A 15555-nucleotide genomic window follows, 5' to 3' on the forward strand; every position below is an offset into this window, starting at 1 on the left:
GATATGTTCAAACTATTTATTAAAAATAGACTCTATAGAAATTTCAAAGTCTCGTCATGATGGAAAATATGAAGGCAGAAGTACTCAGTGTTTAAATGTTAAGTCAATGGCAAACTATGTAGTTCTTCAAGAACATTTGTATATATTTAATAATTTTGATGAAGTTCAACTTTACTCATCTTCTCACAAAAGACTTATAAAGGAAAAGTTTTCCCAAATGAGTGACAAGTGGTTACTGAAAGAGCATAACAAGAGTTTTATAAATTGGTTCAGTAAAAGAATTTATAATGATGGAAGTGCATCTGAGACAATTAAATGGATTTATACATGCCTAAATTTAATGTAGTAACAGACTTCATACGACATTAGTAAAATTTTATTTTATACAAAATCAAAGGATGATTATAGTGCAATGCAAAATAATGGAGTTATGGTTGAGACTGAATTAATGTATTTCTCTAGTTTCAAAGTTGATAATCCTATAATGACATCTAAACCGTGCTTTGGGGTCATTTAGGAGATTTGAGAGATTGGTTATGTTCTATTCAAAGTGCCTTTGTTTAAACGCAAGTGGATTGACAGTAACACTGGTGTAAAAAGTGACGAGTTAAGATTCACATGAGTTAATCTTCGTAAGACAGTTTATACGAAGGAACCATTCATCATGGCATCCCAAGTAAAACAAGTATTTTATGTCACTGAAATTTCTAACAAAAGATGGTCAACTATTCTCTAAGGAAAATACATTCCTCATAGTGATGAAAATCAAGATTTAAATTTTGATATTTCTGATACCCCTTCTTTCACACACATGTACCTCTTCATATGAAGAAATTGATACATATGATGGACATGTTATTCATTATGGTAATGATCATAATAATTGTCATTTTGGTTTTGATTCTATATGTTATGTTGTTGTGTTTCTATATATCTGTTTTTATTCATAAAAATATAGGTTATAATGAGATTTATGTAAAATAAAATAAAAAATTTAAAAACAATATATTTCACCACAGTTTTTTCTTCCACTGCGGAGAAACATCTAAAAAGCACCATTTAAAAAAAATGTAAAAATTATGGTGTTGGGTATCGAACATGACCTTTCCATATTTCACTACGGTTGGGTAATCCAACTGTCGTGTAAAGCGGCTTGCTATCGAGTTTTTTTTACCACGGTTAATGGTGGAAATTAATTCACTTTCTATGACACCCTTCGTTATCATAGACCATCAACCATTGTGAAATCATTATTAGTATTGATCTAATCTTACTCTGAGATAGCATCTTCAACTACAAGCAAGGAGTTCACATTAGCTTTGATCCTAAGAACATACTCAGTAATGGGTCTAATTGCCTTTCTTCATCAATTTCAACTCAACTCTAAGTTGTCTAACTTACGCGCATTAAAGTATCTGTCAATTTTGTTCCATACATCAAAGATATACTTGCATGACAAGAATCTAGCTAGCATTGATTCTGAAATTATAGAAAGAAACCATATGAACACAACTTCATCCTGCATTATTCAAGACTTGTACTTCTTAGAGCTTTTACTTCGTATTGATCTTGATTTTTGTTGAACTTTTCTAGAATTTAAGGATTCAAAACCTTACACCTCATGCTCATTTCTTACACAAGATGTACTCTAACCAACAAGCTTCCTAACCAATATATGCTAAGACAAAAAATTTAAAACAAAGTTACAATTCAAAAAACATGACATACTTAGTAAAAATGATATAAGAGTTCTACAAACACTGGCAATTTTATTTTTGAGAAAACATAAATACAAACAATTTATTCATTGACATAAAGTACAAATGACAGAACATGATAACATGTTAAGCATTCTTTAAGAATTCCATAACATACACGTTGAACACACAACATGCAATTTGGAATCCTTGAAATCCTGCCCCCTTAGCCAAAGCCTCATACTCTTTCTTTGTTTTCTCTTTTCCACCAGAGGTATAAGATAACATGGTAACATCCATTTGAAGCACAGATTTTGAGGATAAGTTTGAGTTTGGAACTATTGGAACTATGGATTCAACTACTATCACCTTCCCAATGACCGGAAGTGAATCATAACAATTCTTCAAAATTTTCAAACATTGCTCTTCATTCCAATCATGACAAATCGACTGCATTCCAAACATATTTTTAGTTTTTTTCTTCTCAAGATACTTATATCTTAGAAACATGATAGAAAACAAAATAACAAGCTTTAAAATAATAAGATCATCACCTTCATGAAAATGGCATCAGCTTTTGGAACACTCACAAACATGTCTCCACTAACATGCTCCACACCTTCATTAAACACCCATCACTTATTAACTATAATAGAGACATGAATTAAAATGCTAAAGAGAAAAAAATATTGTTGGTGAATTTCCAAAAATCTCATTAACTCAGTACTTTTTTTATCTCAATCTCTTTATATTTTGTTGAGATCTTTATTCTCCTTGTTGTCATGATTCATGAAAAAAAAATTATATCAAAATTATTCTTTTATTTTCTAATGGACGAGAATAAATAAAAGAATTGTATTCTATAAATTATAGTTGATCAATATGATCAGGGACGAAGATAGATATATAGAAATATGGGTAAATGCCTCCACTAAAAGTTTAACTATATCCATATATATAATATATTATTAGGCTTGCTATTTAAATAATATGGTATCTTTCTTTAAATTAAATCAAGATATATTAAGTAATTTTCACCTCAACATCATATGGCAGGATATATAATATATTATTTTATAATATAATAAATTATTAATGAAGATTTATTTTATAAAAAGTTTCATAATATTTTTTTATTATATAACTATTATCATTTTTTTAATATATATAAAAAGTTTAAAAAACTTATATTAAAAACAAAAGGGAATATAATATATAATTAAAATATAATAGATTGTTTATATCGGTAAGAGTATAATTGGTTAATATGGTGTAAAAATATTATACTATATATATAAAATAGTATAATATTTAAATATAATTTCAATTATACGTAAAATTATTGGGAAAAATTCAGATTTCACATTCGATTTAAAGTCAGTTTCGGAGGGATGACTTAGGATAAAATTCTAATTCTATAAGAAATTATAAAATGACAACGTATATTAATTAATTTAATTTTTAATATTATTTATACTGTACGCACGGTAAAAAAAATTTCGCTCCGTCCCTGAATATAATTAAATATGGTTGTATGATTTATATCAATATTTTCAAAGTATTCTTAATGGAATTCGCAAATTTACTCATTTTGCATCCAATATATGCAAGTTAGAGGAGAAGAACTGAACCTAAAACTTTTTATTACCTTACCTTTTTCATATATTTTCTAAACACCTAGTGCTTGCAATCATGATTTTAAATTGCAGTCTGCGACTGTAATATTGTTGATTCAGAAGCTTCAAGTAGTTTCCGCAATTGCATGTTTGGACCATTATTAGAAATCACATCAGAAACTTTATTCATGTTTCTTTAAATATTTTTGTTAAAACTCAAAATTTCAGAATTCAAAATTCAATTTTCTTCCTATATAATAAAATATCTTAACATCAATAATTTTTAACGATGTATTTCAAATATCTTTTAATAAAAACTTCACACATGTGCTTTTCAATAACCACAATCACAATATTTACAACTGCTATTGTAATCACATTTTAAAATCATTCTTGCAATTTTAAGGATGAAAATGCAGATAGACTCAAATTTGTTTGGTCAACACTATGAATGTATAACCTTCATCTATATTTTCAAATAAAGACGAACCTGGATGAGAAGGAGCTTCATTGATAACATGTGGCAAGTCAAAGTTAATGGCTTTAATGTTGGGATACTTAGAGACAATCATATTAGCAATAGTTCCAATCCCACCACCAACATCAACAATAGATCCAAGACCCTCAAAACCTGAATATGTCACCAGAATATTTTTCATTATGATGCAAGAGCGATCAGACATGGCATTATTGAAAAGCTTGTTGATCCTTGGATTTATGCCATGAAACTCAAAAATATTCATTCCAAAAGTGTTGTCAAATAGAATTCCACCCTCTTTAATTGAATTTGTTAAGTGGTACCTACAATTACAAAAATATAATATAAAAAAATCTACATTAAAAGGATACATTACAGGAGATATATGTTTTAAGTCACTTTTAAAATATAGTTTTATAGTTATTAAAAGTTAAGTACTTCAACATAATTTGTTAATATGTGATATCTTTGTCTCAAATCATAATTCTTTAGTGAATAATTTTTTTGCAACTAAGATTGTGTTAGCTCGAGAGATTAAGCAAATGAGGTGAACTCCTCCTCCTTCAAGTTAGGTGAGATTAAACACAGATGGAGTTAGTACAAATGACTTGAAAGCTGGATGTGGTAGTCTTGTAAGAGATTGTACGCTTGAATAGCTTGGAGACTTCGAGAGATATTTAGGTTCTTGTCGTTCATATAGTGATGAAGAGCTTCATATATATTCCAAAGTAGTTGTTCAAAATATTTTAGATTCTGAACATGATAGTATAATTGAAATGCAATTGGTACAACAAATTTAATAGTTGTTCAAACTAGATTGGGAGGTGCGTGTTTGTCATATTTATTATGAGTCGAATACTTGTGTAAATACATTTGTCAACATGAGGTGTGATCTAGGACTTAATTTGATGATTTATGAATAATTTTCTGTTTAAATTTTTCATACATTCTTAACTGATTGTATTGGAGTCTTCATTCCTATGTTAATTGTTGTGTAATTTTTTTCTTTGAGTTTCAACCCTCTTTTTTCTCAAAATAAAATAAAATAGATGTTATTATTAAATTAACATTTTATTATTAGAGTTTGATTTATTTTAAATATACCAATTTGTAAAGGAAAAGATGTGACTCCATTTTTAACTTTAATTTTAGGACTTAAGTATTCAAAAAGAGACCTATTTTTTATACAATACACTTGGATTAACACATCATAGACTAATTTGTTCTCTAGAATCTAGAAGAATGATGAATGTGGGTTCTAGAAATTTCAAGTCGTGGGGCGTCGTATTAATTTATGAATTTATAGCATAAAATATTTATCTTTTATTTTTTTAAAATAAAAATATATATCGTATTTATTTTTTATGAGATATACTTTTTATAATATTTAATAATTTTATCGATTTTTTATTTCTATAATTTTCACAATTTTTTTATTAATAAAAAAACTTATTTATATATAAATAACTAATGATATTTGTCGGCGATGATAATATTTTAGTGTCTAAACTAAAATATATGAAATAATTTTAATAAAAAAATTAATTTTAAATTAAATACAAAATCAATTTAACTATAATTTAACTGAATATATTTTAATTTTAAAATAAACCTTTAAAATTAAAAATTCACAAACATTTTGAAGGAACCATAAACAAGAATAAAACCATAAAAAGAATATTTTCAATTAATTAATAGACTTTAAGACAAATATATTTTTATCAATTTTTATATAAATTTATGATGATAGTATTTAAGTATATTTTTGAAAGTATAGTGGGGGGTATGCCCCATACCCAACCACATGACCTTGTCCCTGTGTGAAACATATGATCAAATTAAAGAATATTTTAGAGTGTCTCGTCATAAACACAACTATATCACTAAACTTGAAATTACTTACAACATTATACATATTAAATTCATCACTTCTAAACATCTGGAGTATCATATAAATGGCTGACACATGAATGTAGGGTCAGTCATAAATTATGTTTTCATTTGGCATTCTAGACTATGTCAAGCTAATGACAGAGTTATTCATTAAAACTATGTCAAGCTCCATGACAAATTTTCACTGAATCAACATCCTAAGTATTTTCTTGGCATTCAGGTGCATTATCAATCAAATGGCTATGGATTGAATCACTCTTAATTGAGTTGCACGCCAACTTAATTTTTTACACCAACTTTGATGCGCGACAATTTCAATGCAGTCATGTTGTCTCACAATCCCATATTACATGCTAGGAAAAAACACATAGAACTTGAAATCCACTTTATTTGTGAGAGGGTTGTTACTAGCATGTTTAATATTCAGCATGCACCAAGAATTTGTGGGAGAGTTTTAGAGATAATTCTTAGAGATAAGGTTTTTCATAACCACTTTTATAATCTATTATTTAAGTTGTTATTTCTTTTCCCCTTTTATCTCTTATATTAGTTAGTTTGTTATTATTTCTTAGATCCAATAGCTTATATAAACAACCAATTGTAACCTTTATTTATGAGTAATATAGATGAATAAATCACTGTAGTTAATCTTCAATATGGCATCAGAGCACGGAGATTCTGATGATGATCAATCTGAGCAAGAACCTCAATCCACCATCATCCTACCCAACCCTACATACACTCTAAATAATTCGGATAATCCAAGAACCCCTCTTGTTTCTTCAACCTTGAATGGTAATAATTACCGTACATGGCTTCGAACCATGAAAACCGCTCAGTTTCGTTGATGGTTCTATCAAGAAACCTGCCCGTAATTCTGTAGATTTTTTCAGTTGGGAGAAAGCAAATTACATGATCATGGCATGGATTATCAATGCGATCGATCCAAATCTGCATGGAAGCATCTCACACGCATCAACTGCCTGCGAAATTTGGATTGATCTTGAAGAAAGATTTGCCCAGATCAACGCACCATGCATTCATCAGTTATGGCGCACCATATGTCTTCTGCAGAAAGATTCTAACATGAGTATAACAAAATATTAATATTACACCAAATTCAAGAGCCTTTTCGATGAACTTGATGAACTCCAACCGATATCGGAGTGCAACTGTGAAGCCTCCAAATCTTTAACCAAAAGAGACGATGAACAATGTGTGCATCTATTTCTTGGTGGTCTTGTCAACGATCAATTTGTTCAAATCAATGGCATCATCCTTAACTCCGATCCCCTCCCACCGTTGCGATGCGTTTTCAATATTATACAACGAGAGGAATCACGGTTAACAACTGATACAACAAGAAGCGTTAACACCAATACAGGTTCATCTTTTCACTCTTCCAAACATGACAAATGAAAATGGCGCGAATACCCGAAAGTCAAGTGTGATCATTGTGGTAAAAATGGCCATGTCAAAGAAAAATTCTTTGAAATTGTCGATTATCCTACACATTGGGAAACCAGAAGAACTCCAAGAAGAGGCCACAGAGCATTAGTTGAAAAACATGATGTTGCAGAAGGTTCACCATCAGGGCATGCTTTACATGACACTCGCAAACAAATATCCAGTTCCTCCTCTCGATAACATGAGCGGTAATGTACATGCAACTCATACATGGATACTTGATAGTGGTGCATCTCATCACATGACTTATTTATCATCTATTTTGCATAATATTAAGCAAATGTCAAAATATTTCCAAATCATTACTCCCACTGGAACATCCAGCCTTGTTGATTGCATAGATGTATTTTGTTTCCCTAATTTCATACTACACAATATGCTTATGGTTCCTTCATTCAACTGCAACTTAATTTCCATTCATAGATTGACTCGTGATCTATCTTGTACGGTAACTTATGACCAAAATTGTTGCATAATCTAGGACCCTCTAACAAAGAAGAAGATTGGATTCGGTAGCATTTATGAAGGTGTCTATTTGTTCACAAAGTCATCTCAACATGGATTCTTAAGGGCAGCTAAGAAAGATTTAACTACTTTGTGGTACACTAGAATGAGACACCATTCTCCTCAAGCTTTACAACAAATTTCGCATCACCTTAAATATACTTTTGACTCACATAAATCAGTCTGATGTGATATATGTCATAAAGCAAAACAATGTAGAAACTCATTTCCTTCTAGTAATAATAAAGCTACTGCAACTTTTGATTTGATCCATTGTGATCTTTGGGGTAAATACAATACCGCTACACATAATTGAGCACAATATTTTATCACAATTATTGATGATTACACTATATACCTAATGAAATAAAAAACTGAAACACTGCATCACTTGACTACTTTCTATAATCTGTTCAAGCGACAATTCAATAAAACTATCAAGAAAATCCGCAACGACAATGGTACAAAATTTGTTAACTCCAAATTCTTAAATTTCATTCACCAAGAGAGAATAATTCACGAAACTTCTTGTGTTTATGCCCCACAACAAAATGGACGCGTAGAACGTAAATATAGACATATATTGAATATAGCGTGAGCATTACGTTTTCAAACCAACCTTCCCCTACACTTTTGGGGTGACTGCATTTTGACTGCAACATACTTAATCAATCGTACCCCTACTGTTGCTAATAAGGTCTCACTCCCTATGAGCTTCTTTGCGAAAAGGCACCCCAGTATGATCATCTATGCAATTTTGGATGTTTATGTTGCATGAAGAATATCTCCAAACAACTAGACGAATTTGATCCACGAGCTGACAAATGTTCATTCCTTGGATATCCACAAGGAAAAAAAGGCCGGAAAGTTTATAATCTTCAAACTCATACTTTCCATATATCACGAGACATCTTATTCTATGAGGATACTTATCCCTTCCTTCAAGCATCAAACCCATCTTCCACCAACATTGTTCACAATTCTGCAGAATTCGATAGTGATGAAGAACCACAAACTGATTGGGTTCCATCTCTTGCAGATATTCCTCCTATCAGTTCACAAGAACTTAACACTGCATCGATAAATCTTGACACTCCTTATGTTGACAATTTGCACCAGGACCATGCAAATCACTCACCAGAATCACCTAGTAACACTCCTGCACAAGATGATCATAACCCAACCAACCCAATTTCAGCTTCGCAAATTTCATCCAATGAGCATGATGCGATTGAGGAGGAGCACAATGAGGACCATAATCATGCTGCAATAGAATTACCACCAAGAAAACAACTCATCACAACACCTCAAGACTTCTATTGCTACAATGTGCATCCTAATATCAAATGTCCTATTTCAGATTTTGTCCACTATGACAACTTCTCCCAGAATCACAAAGCTTATCTTGCAGCAATTAGTAACACTGAAGAACCTACATCATACACTCAGGCAAGTAAACTGCAAGTGTGGAGAGATGCCATGGCTCAATAACTTCAAGCATTGGCAGGCAATCAAACATGGGAACTAACCACTCTTCCACCTGACAAAAAGTTAATAGACTGTCGATGGGTGTACAAGATTAAGCACAAAGTTACGGGAGAAATTGAGAAGCATAAAGCTTGTTTGGTTGCAAAAGGATTTACTCAAACTGAAGGAGAGGACTTCCATGAAACCTTTGAACCCGTTGCAAAAATGATAATCGTTTGATGCTTACTAACTGTTGCAACCACCAAACAATGGATCCTCCATCAAATGGATGTTATCAATGTTTTCCTTCATGGCAATTTAGATGAAGATGTCTATATGAAACCTTCAGAAGGCACAAAACTATACATCCTAACATGGTGTGCCGGTTGAAGAAGTTATTATACGGGTTACGCCAAGCCTCTCGAAACTGGTATTCCAAATTATCAAAAGCTTTGATTGACTATGGTTTCCAGGAGAACCATGTTGATTATAGCCTCTTCACGTACGCCAAACCATCCATTTTCATAGTTGTCGTCATTTACGTTGATGACTTAATCATTGTTGGAAACCATGAAGAAGCGTGTGCTAAATTCAAGCACCACTTAAGTCAATGTTTTCATATGAAAAATCTTGGAAAACTTAAGAACTTCCTCGGTATCGAACTAGCACACGTCCAAGAAGGTTCATTTATCTGTCAGCGAAAATATACATTTGATATTCTCATTGAATGTGGCATACTTGGTTCCAAGCCCTCCCTATTCCCCATGGAGGCCAATCACAAACTTGCTTTGGCTAATGGATCACCGTACTCTGATCCGTTAAAATATAGACAACTCATTGGTCGCCTCATTTACCTCACAATCACAAGGCCATAATTAACATACTTTGTCCATGTGTTAAGCTAGTTCATGCAAACACCCCTCCAAGATCATTGGGACGCAACCATGAGAGTCCTTTGATACCTTAAATCCTCCCCAGGTGAAGGCATCGTCTTACCTAAAAATAATGACCTCCAACTAGTTGTATTTTGTGATTCGGATTGAGCATCATATCCCATAACATGAAAATTTGCATCAGGATATTTGTTGAAACTTGGAAACGCCCCCATTTCATGAAAAACAAAGAAACAAGTGACCATCTCTTGCTCCTTCAGTGAAGCTGAATATAGAGCCATGACACATGTTACAAGTGAAATTATTTGGCTTCGCAACTTATTGCATACTCTTCAAGTCCCTTGCACACATCCTACTCCATTATATTGTGATAATCAAGCAGTCATTCATTTAGCCGCCAATCCTGTCTTTCACGAAAGAACTAAACACCTTCAATTCGATTGCCATTTCATCAGTGATCGTATCCAATCAGGCACCATCAGTACGACTCATGTTTCAACTCAACACCGATAAGCTGACATATTCACCAAATCTTTAGGAACTAAGATTTTCCATGACTTGTTGTCCAAGTTAGGAGTTCATAATCCTCAATATCCAACTTGAGGGGAAGTATTAGAGATAAGGTTTATCATAACCACTTTTATAGGCTATTATTTAGGTTGTTATTTCTTTTCCCATTTTATCTCTTATGTTAGTCAGTTTGTTACTATTTCTTAGATCCAATAGCTTATATAAACAAGCAATTGTAATGTTTATTTCATGAATAATATAGATGAATAAATGTCTATAGTTAATCTTCAATAATAATAATAAAAGAAGTGAAACTACTTTAAAATATTAGTTAGGATTAATTAAAAGTTAATAGAAAAGTTAGTTAAAATAACTAACTCTTCACACTATATATACATATTAACCAATTTACTTGGTTAGGGGTGGACAAAAACCTGAAAAACCATTTCAATTTGCAAAAACCAAATTTAATATTGGTTAAATGGGCGGGTCAGGTTGGTCTGTGGGTAATTAGGTTGTCTAAATCGGTTTCAAAGAGATTAAAACAGATGGGTGCGGATTCAAATCTTAGACCCAATGGTAGCCAAAGCGATTCAGGAATGCATATATATTCATTACTCACTTCATCTCGCAATAAGTGTTTTATTTGAGTTCTGCGTGATTCTTAAGAAAATGATTAAATATATTTATTTTAACGATAAAATTAATATTATTTATTAAAATATTCTTATTTAAAATAGTTAGTAAAATAATTAAAAAGCATGATAAATAAAGATGTAGTAATAAAAAAAATTAATAAATATTATATTCATATTCTAAAAAAAATATTTATTTCAAAATATAGAAAATATATAACTAAAACACTTTTTATAAAACGGAAAAAAAACTTTCATAGTTAGATGTCCATAAAGTCTCAATATTCAAGAAATGATAAATTATTTGAGTATTTACTTCTCATAATCAATCACCATGCTTTTTCTTTATATAACAGTTTTATGGTGACCATTCCCATCAGCTAATATATTTATTTTTTAATAAGTAATAATTTAATTGTATTGGATAGGATAGTTTAGCTGATACTTTTATCTTTAAATAATATAATAATTAATGTCTATAAAACATTTATGAGAAGTAATCAGTTTAAAATGAATATTTAATGATAATGTTAGTAATAATAAATCGTTAATAAATGAAACATGAAAGTAGTACATACCACACGTCTTTGAGAACTTGGTCGTGTTGCATGAGAAAGAAAGAAATCATGGAGGCACCATCTTCATCTTTATTATTATTTTCGACAAAGTATTTAGCTAAAGGGTGAACACCATACAATCTTTCTTCATTACAATTTCCATCAACTTCTTCAACGGAGCATGTCAGAATTTTATAGCTAGACAAAAGACGCAACATTCTGTCCAACATAGAAGCTGCATCTGGATTTTTTATACCAGGAATTTGAGAAGCAATTTGAGAAGATGAAAGGTATGCATTAGGACCAGCTTTTGCTATAACTTCAATGATGCCAAGTTCCAAAACTGTTTTTAGAACCATTGGAACAGAAGAAGCAAATGATAGTTCCATAGCAAAAAGGAAAGCTTCTTCATCTGATACTTTCTCCATTTTCTCAATTACTCCTATATGCATATGATATGATATACTGTGATGATGTGCTTTCCTCTACTTTTTAATATATATATATATATATATATATATATATATATATATATATATATATATATATATATATATATATATATATATATATATATATATCACATACTTGATATGGCTACTCCTATCAATTCAATTCACTGCTATCTATTACTATCATATATATATATATATATATATATATATATATATATATATATATATATATATATATATAGATATATATCACATACTTGATATGGCTACTCCTATCAATTCAATTCACTGCTATCTATTACTATTAGAACCTACTTATTTAATTCATAGCACTCAACCACTTTTTTCCATTTACTTTTAGGAGCATGGCAGTTGGATGAATGATTAATACCATGGCAGTTGGTCATATGACATGGTAACAACTTGCATAGGATGTTACAATATTTACAAATGACAATTTGTCAATATATCATCATTTCTAAATTTCTAACCGGAAGAAATTTTAATAATAATACTCTTTCAAGAATTCAAAACAAAATTAGAATCAAATATATACTCCATCATCCTCATAAAAAATCTTTTATTTGAATAATATGTTATTTTAAAAAAAATATTAATTGTGTTGATTTTAATGATAAAATTAATATTATTTATTAAAATATTTTTACTAATGATAATTAATAAAATAGTTGAATAAAGTAAAAATTAATTATATATATATATATAGAGAGAGAGAGTAATGGAAACATAAATAGACATTTTAACAGAAAAAAAATGTAAATAAGACAATTAACTAAAATAATAATTATTGCTATTACAAGTAAGAAATAAAGGGTAAGAGTAGCTTGATGAATTCATGATAAGATTAATCAAAGAAGTGAGATGTGACTTATCTATATCTGTGACAAGAAAATCACACCGTTGCTACATATGAAATCAGATATTCAAGTAACATATTAGTATTATTTTATTTTTTAAGAAGGTGGTCCAAGACCACCATAAAATATATTAGAAAAAAAATATAGATGCAGAAATAAAAATAAGGGGATCAAACCAAAATCTTTAAGTGTCAAACTCTATAGTAAGCAAGATTTATGGAATTCTTAGAAAATCCATAAGAATGTATACATGAACTTCATCCCATCAAGTAAAATCATGTACATGTAAATCTATGTTAGCAAGTTTGTCCGTGCAATTATTACCTTCCCTAAAGATATGAGTTACCAAAAAATGAATGGACTTAATATGATGCAAAATATTTTGTCACTTGTTTTGAAGTCTCCACAAAACTATAGAAGATTTTTCGAACGCAAGAATAACCAACTTCGAGTCAGTTTCTAATCAAAGATGATTCTAGTTTTTCTATTTCACAATCTCAATAGCCATCATATCAGCCATAAGTTATGCCATGAGGGAATTCCCTACCCCAATATTCATTGAGAAGCTACCAAGATGATTACCACTATGATCCCTGTAAATATCACCACAGGAAGCAACATCCAAAACTCCCACAGAGGCACCATCAGTATTACATTTCACTCAGTTCAGAATATGAGGGTGCCATATAAACTATTTAACTATACAAGACTTAGGAGGATTCAACTTCACATTGAAGTCATTACGAATATTGAAATCCAACATAGAGATAGAACCAGTTTTGAGAGAAGCATTACTAGCGCGAGAGAAACCTCCGCAATAATGGAATTGAATGTCGTCTTCCAATGAGTTCTGATGTTGTTAAACCTGAGTATGTTCCTAGCTTGCCAAATAACATTAAAAATATTTATAATAACTGCCAACACAACCAACTTGCCCTGAGCTTAAAAATGGTCGTTCAACGCCGCCTACCAATTATCAATGGTCCGGATATCATGAGACAAGATAGAAAAATATATGATCAGAACTCTCTATGTGAACTGATTCGCTGTCGCACGCGGATCAAAACGAGTAGTTTTTCAAAAATGTAGTTTAACGATAAATTGACTCAAATATCGTTCTCAAGGATTCTTGTTTAATTAATCTACCGATAGAAAAAAAAAAGGGGGGGGGGTTGGTTTAGATTCGAAAAAGTGATTTTTAAAAGTGATTATAAAATAAGCTGACACGAACCAACCTACTGCATCATCTTCCGACTTATCATTGATTCTTATAAAACTCCAAATCCCTAACGGGTCTGCTCCTATTCGATTACAATTACCATTAACAAGCGTAAAGGAAATTATGCGAGTAATATTCTCAAATTCTGAATTAAGCAAACGGATTAAAAACTATTGCGAATTAAGCAGACGCAACTTGATCGTTCGTGATAAAATAAAAGCTATGTTAACACGAAATTGATTCGTGAGCTCGTTTTTTTCGAGATGCGACACATATCACACTCTATCTAGAAAAAAAATGTTTTTTGAGTGTATGTATGGTTACAAAGTTTCCAGTGATACTCATCAAATACCAAGAATCTTGTATCAATGAAATATATCAAGTTAAATGACTTATAATCTAATGATTGTCATGTATTGATGCAATAACTCCACTAGTAACTATCTGTGACATCTTAACAAAAAAAATGTAAGGATAACTATAACCAGATTGTACTTATTCTTTAATATTATATGTAATGAAGTATTTGATCCCAAAAAATAGATGAGTTGGAATATGATGTTACAATAATATCATGTCAATTGGAGATATATTTCCCTCCATCATATTTTGACATTATAGTTCACTTAATTATTCATCTAGTTATGGAAATCAGATTTTGTGGTCCCGTTTATTTAAGATGGATATATCCAATAGAGAGATACATGAAGATCTTTAAAGGGTATATGAAGAATCATCATTGTCCAGAAGTTTCAATCACTGAACGATACATCATAGAAGAAGCTGTTGAGTTATGTTCAAACTATTTATTAAAAATAGACTCTATAGAAATTTCAAAGTCTCGTCATGATGGAAAATATGAAGGCAGAAGTACTCAGTGTTTAAATGTTAAGTCAATGGAAAAATATGTAGTTCTTCAAGAACATTTGTATATATTTAATAATTTTGATGAAGTTCAACCTTCCTCATCTTCTCACAAAAGACTTATAAAGGAAAAAATTTCTCAAATGAGTGACAAGTGGTTACTGAAAGAGCATAACAAGAGTTTTATAAATTGGTTCAGTAAAAGAATTTCTAATGATGGAAGTGCATTTGAGACAATTAAATGGATGTTATACATGCCTAAATTTAATGTAGTAACAGACTTCATACGACATTAGTAAACTTTTATTTTATACAAAATCAAAGAATGATTATAATGCAATGCAAAATAGTGGAGTTATGGTTGAGGTTGAATTAATGTACTTCTCTAGTTTCAAAGTTGATAATCCTATAATGACATCTAA

The 15555-nt window shown here is 30.6% G+C and overlaps 1 protein-coding gene across 1 annotated transcript; it reads right to left on the reverse strand.

Annotated features, from left to right (window-relative positions):
* Positions 1 to 1709: 1709 nt before the first annotated feature.
* On the reverse strand, positions 1710 to 12207 carry LOC127117489 (caffeic acid 3-O-methyltransferase 1). The gene is made up of 4 exons (XM_051047518.1): positions 11739 to 12207; positions 3804 to 4114; positions 2252 to 2316; positions 1710 to 2147 (listed from the first exon to the last, which is right to left on the reverse strand). Exons 1-4 carry the CDS (start codon positions 12167 to 12169, stop codon positions 1845 to 1847), a joined length of 1110 nt encoding a protein of 369 aa, XP_050903475.1. The 5' UTR covers positions 12170 to 12207; the 3' UTR covers positions 1710 to 1844.
* Between the last annotated feature and the right edge of the window lie 3348 nt (positions 12208 to 15555).

The sequence above is a fragment of the Lathyrus oleraceus genome, chromosome 2 (genome assembly GCF_024323335.1).
Source record: "Lathyrus oleraceus cultivar Zhongwan6 chromosome 2, CAAS_Psat_ZW6_1.0, whole genome shotgun sequence".
Lineage (NCBI taxonomy): Eukaryota > Viridiplantae > Streptophyta > Magnoliopsida > Fabales > Fabaceae > Lathyrus > Lathyrus oleraceus.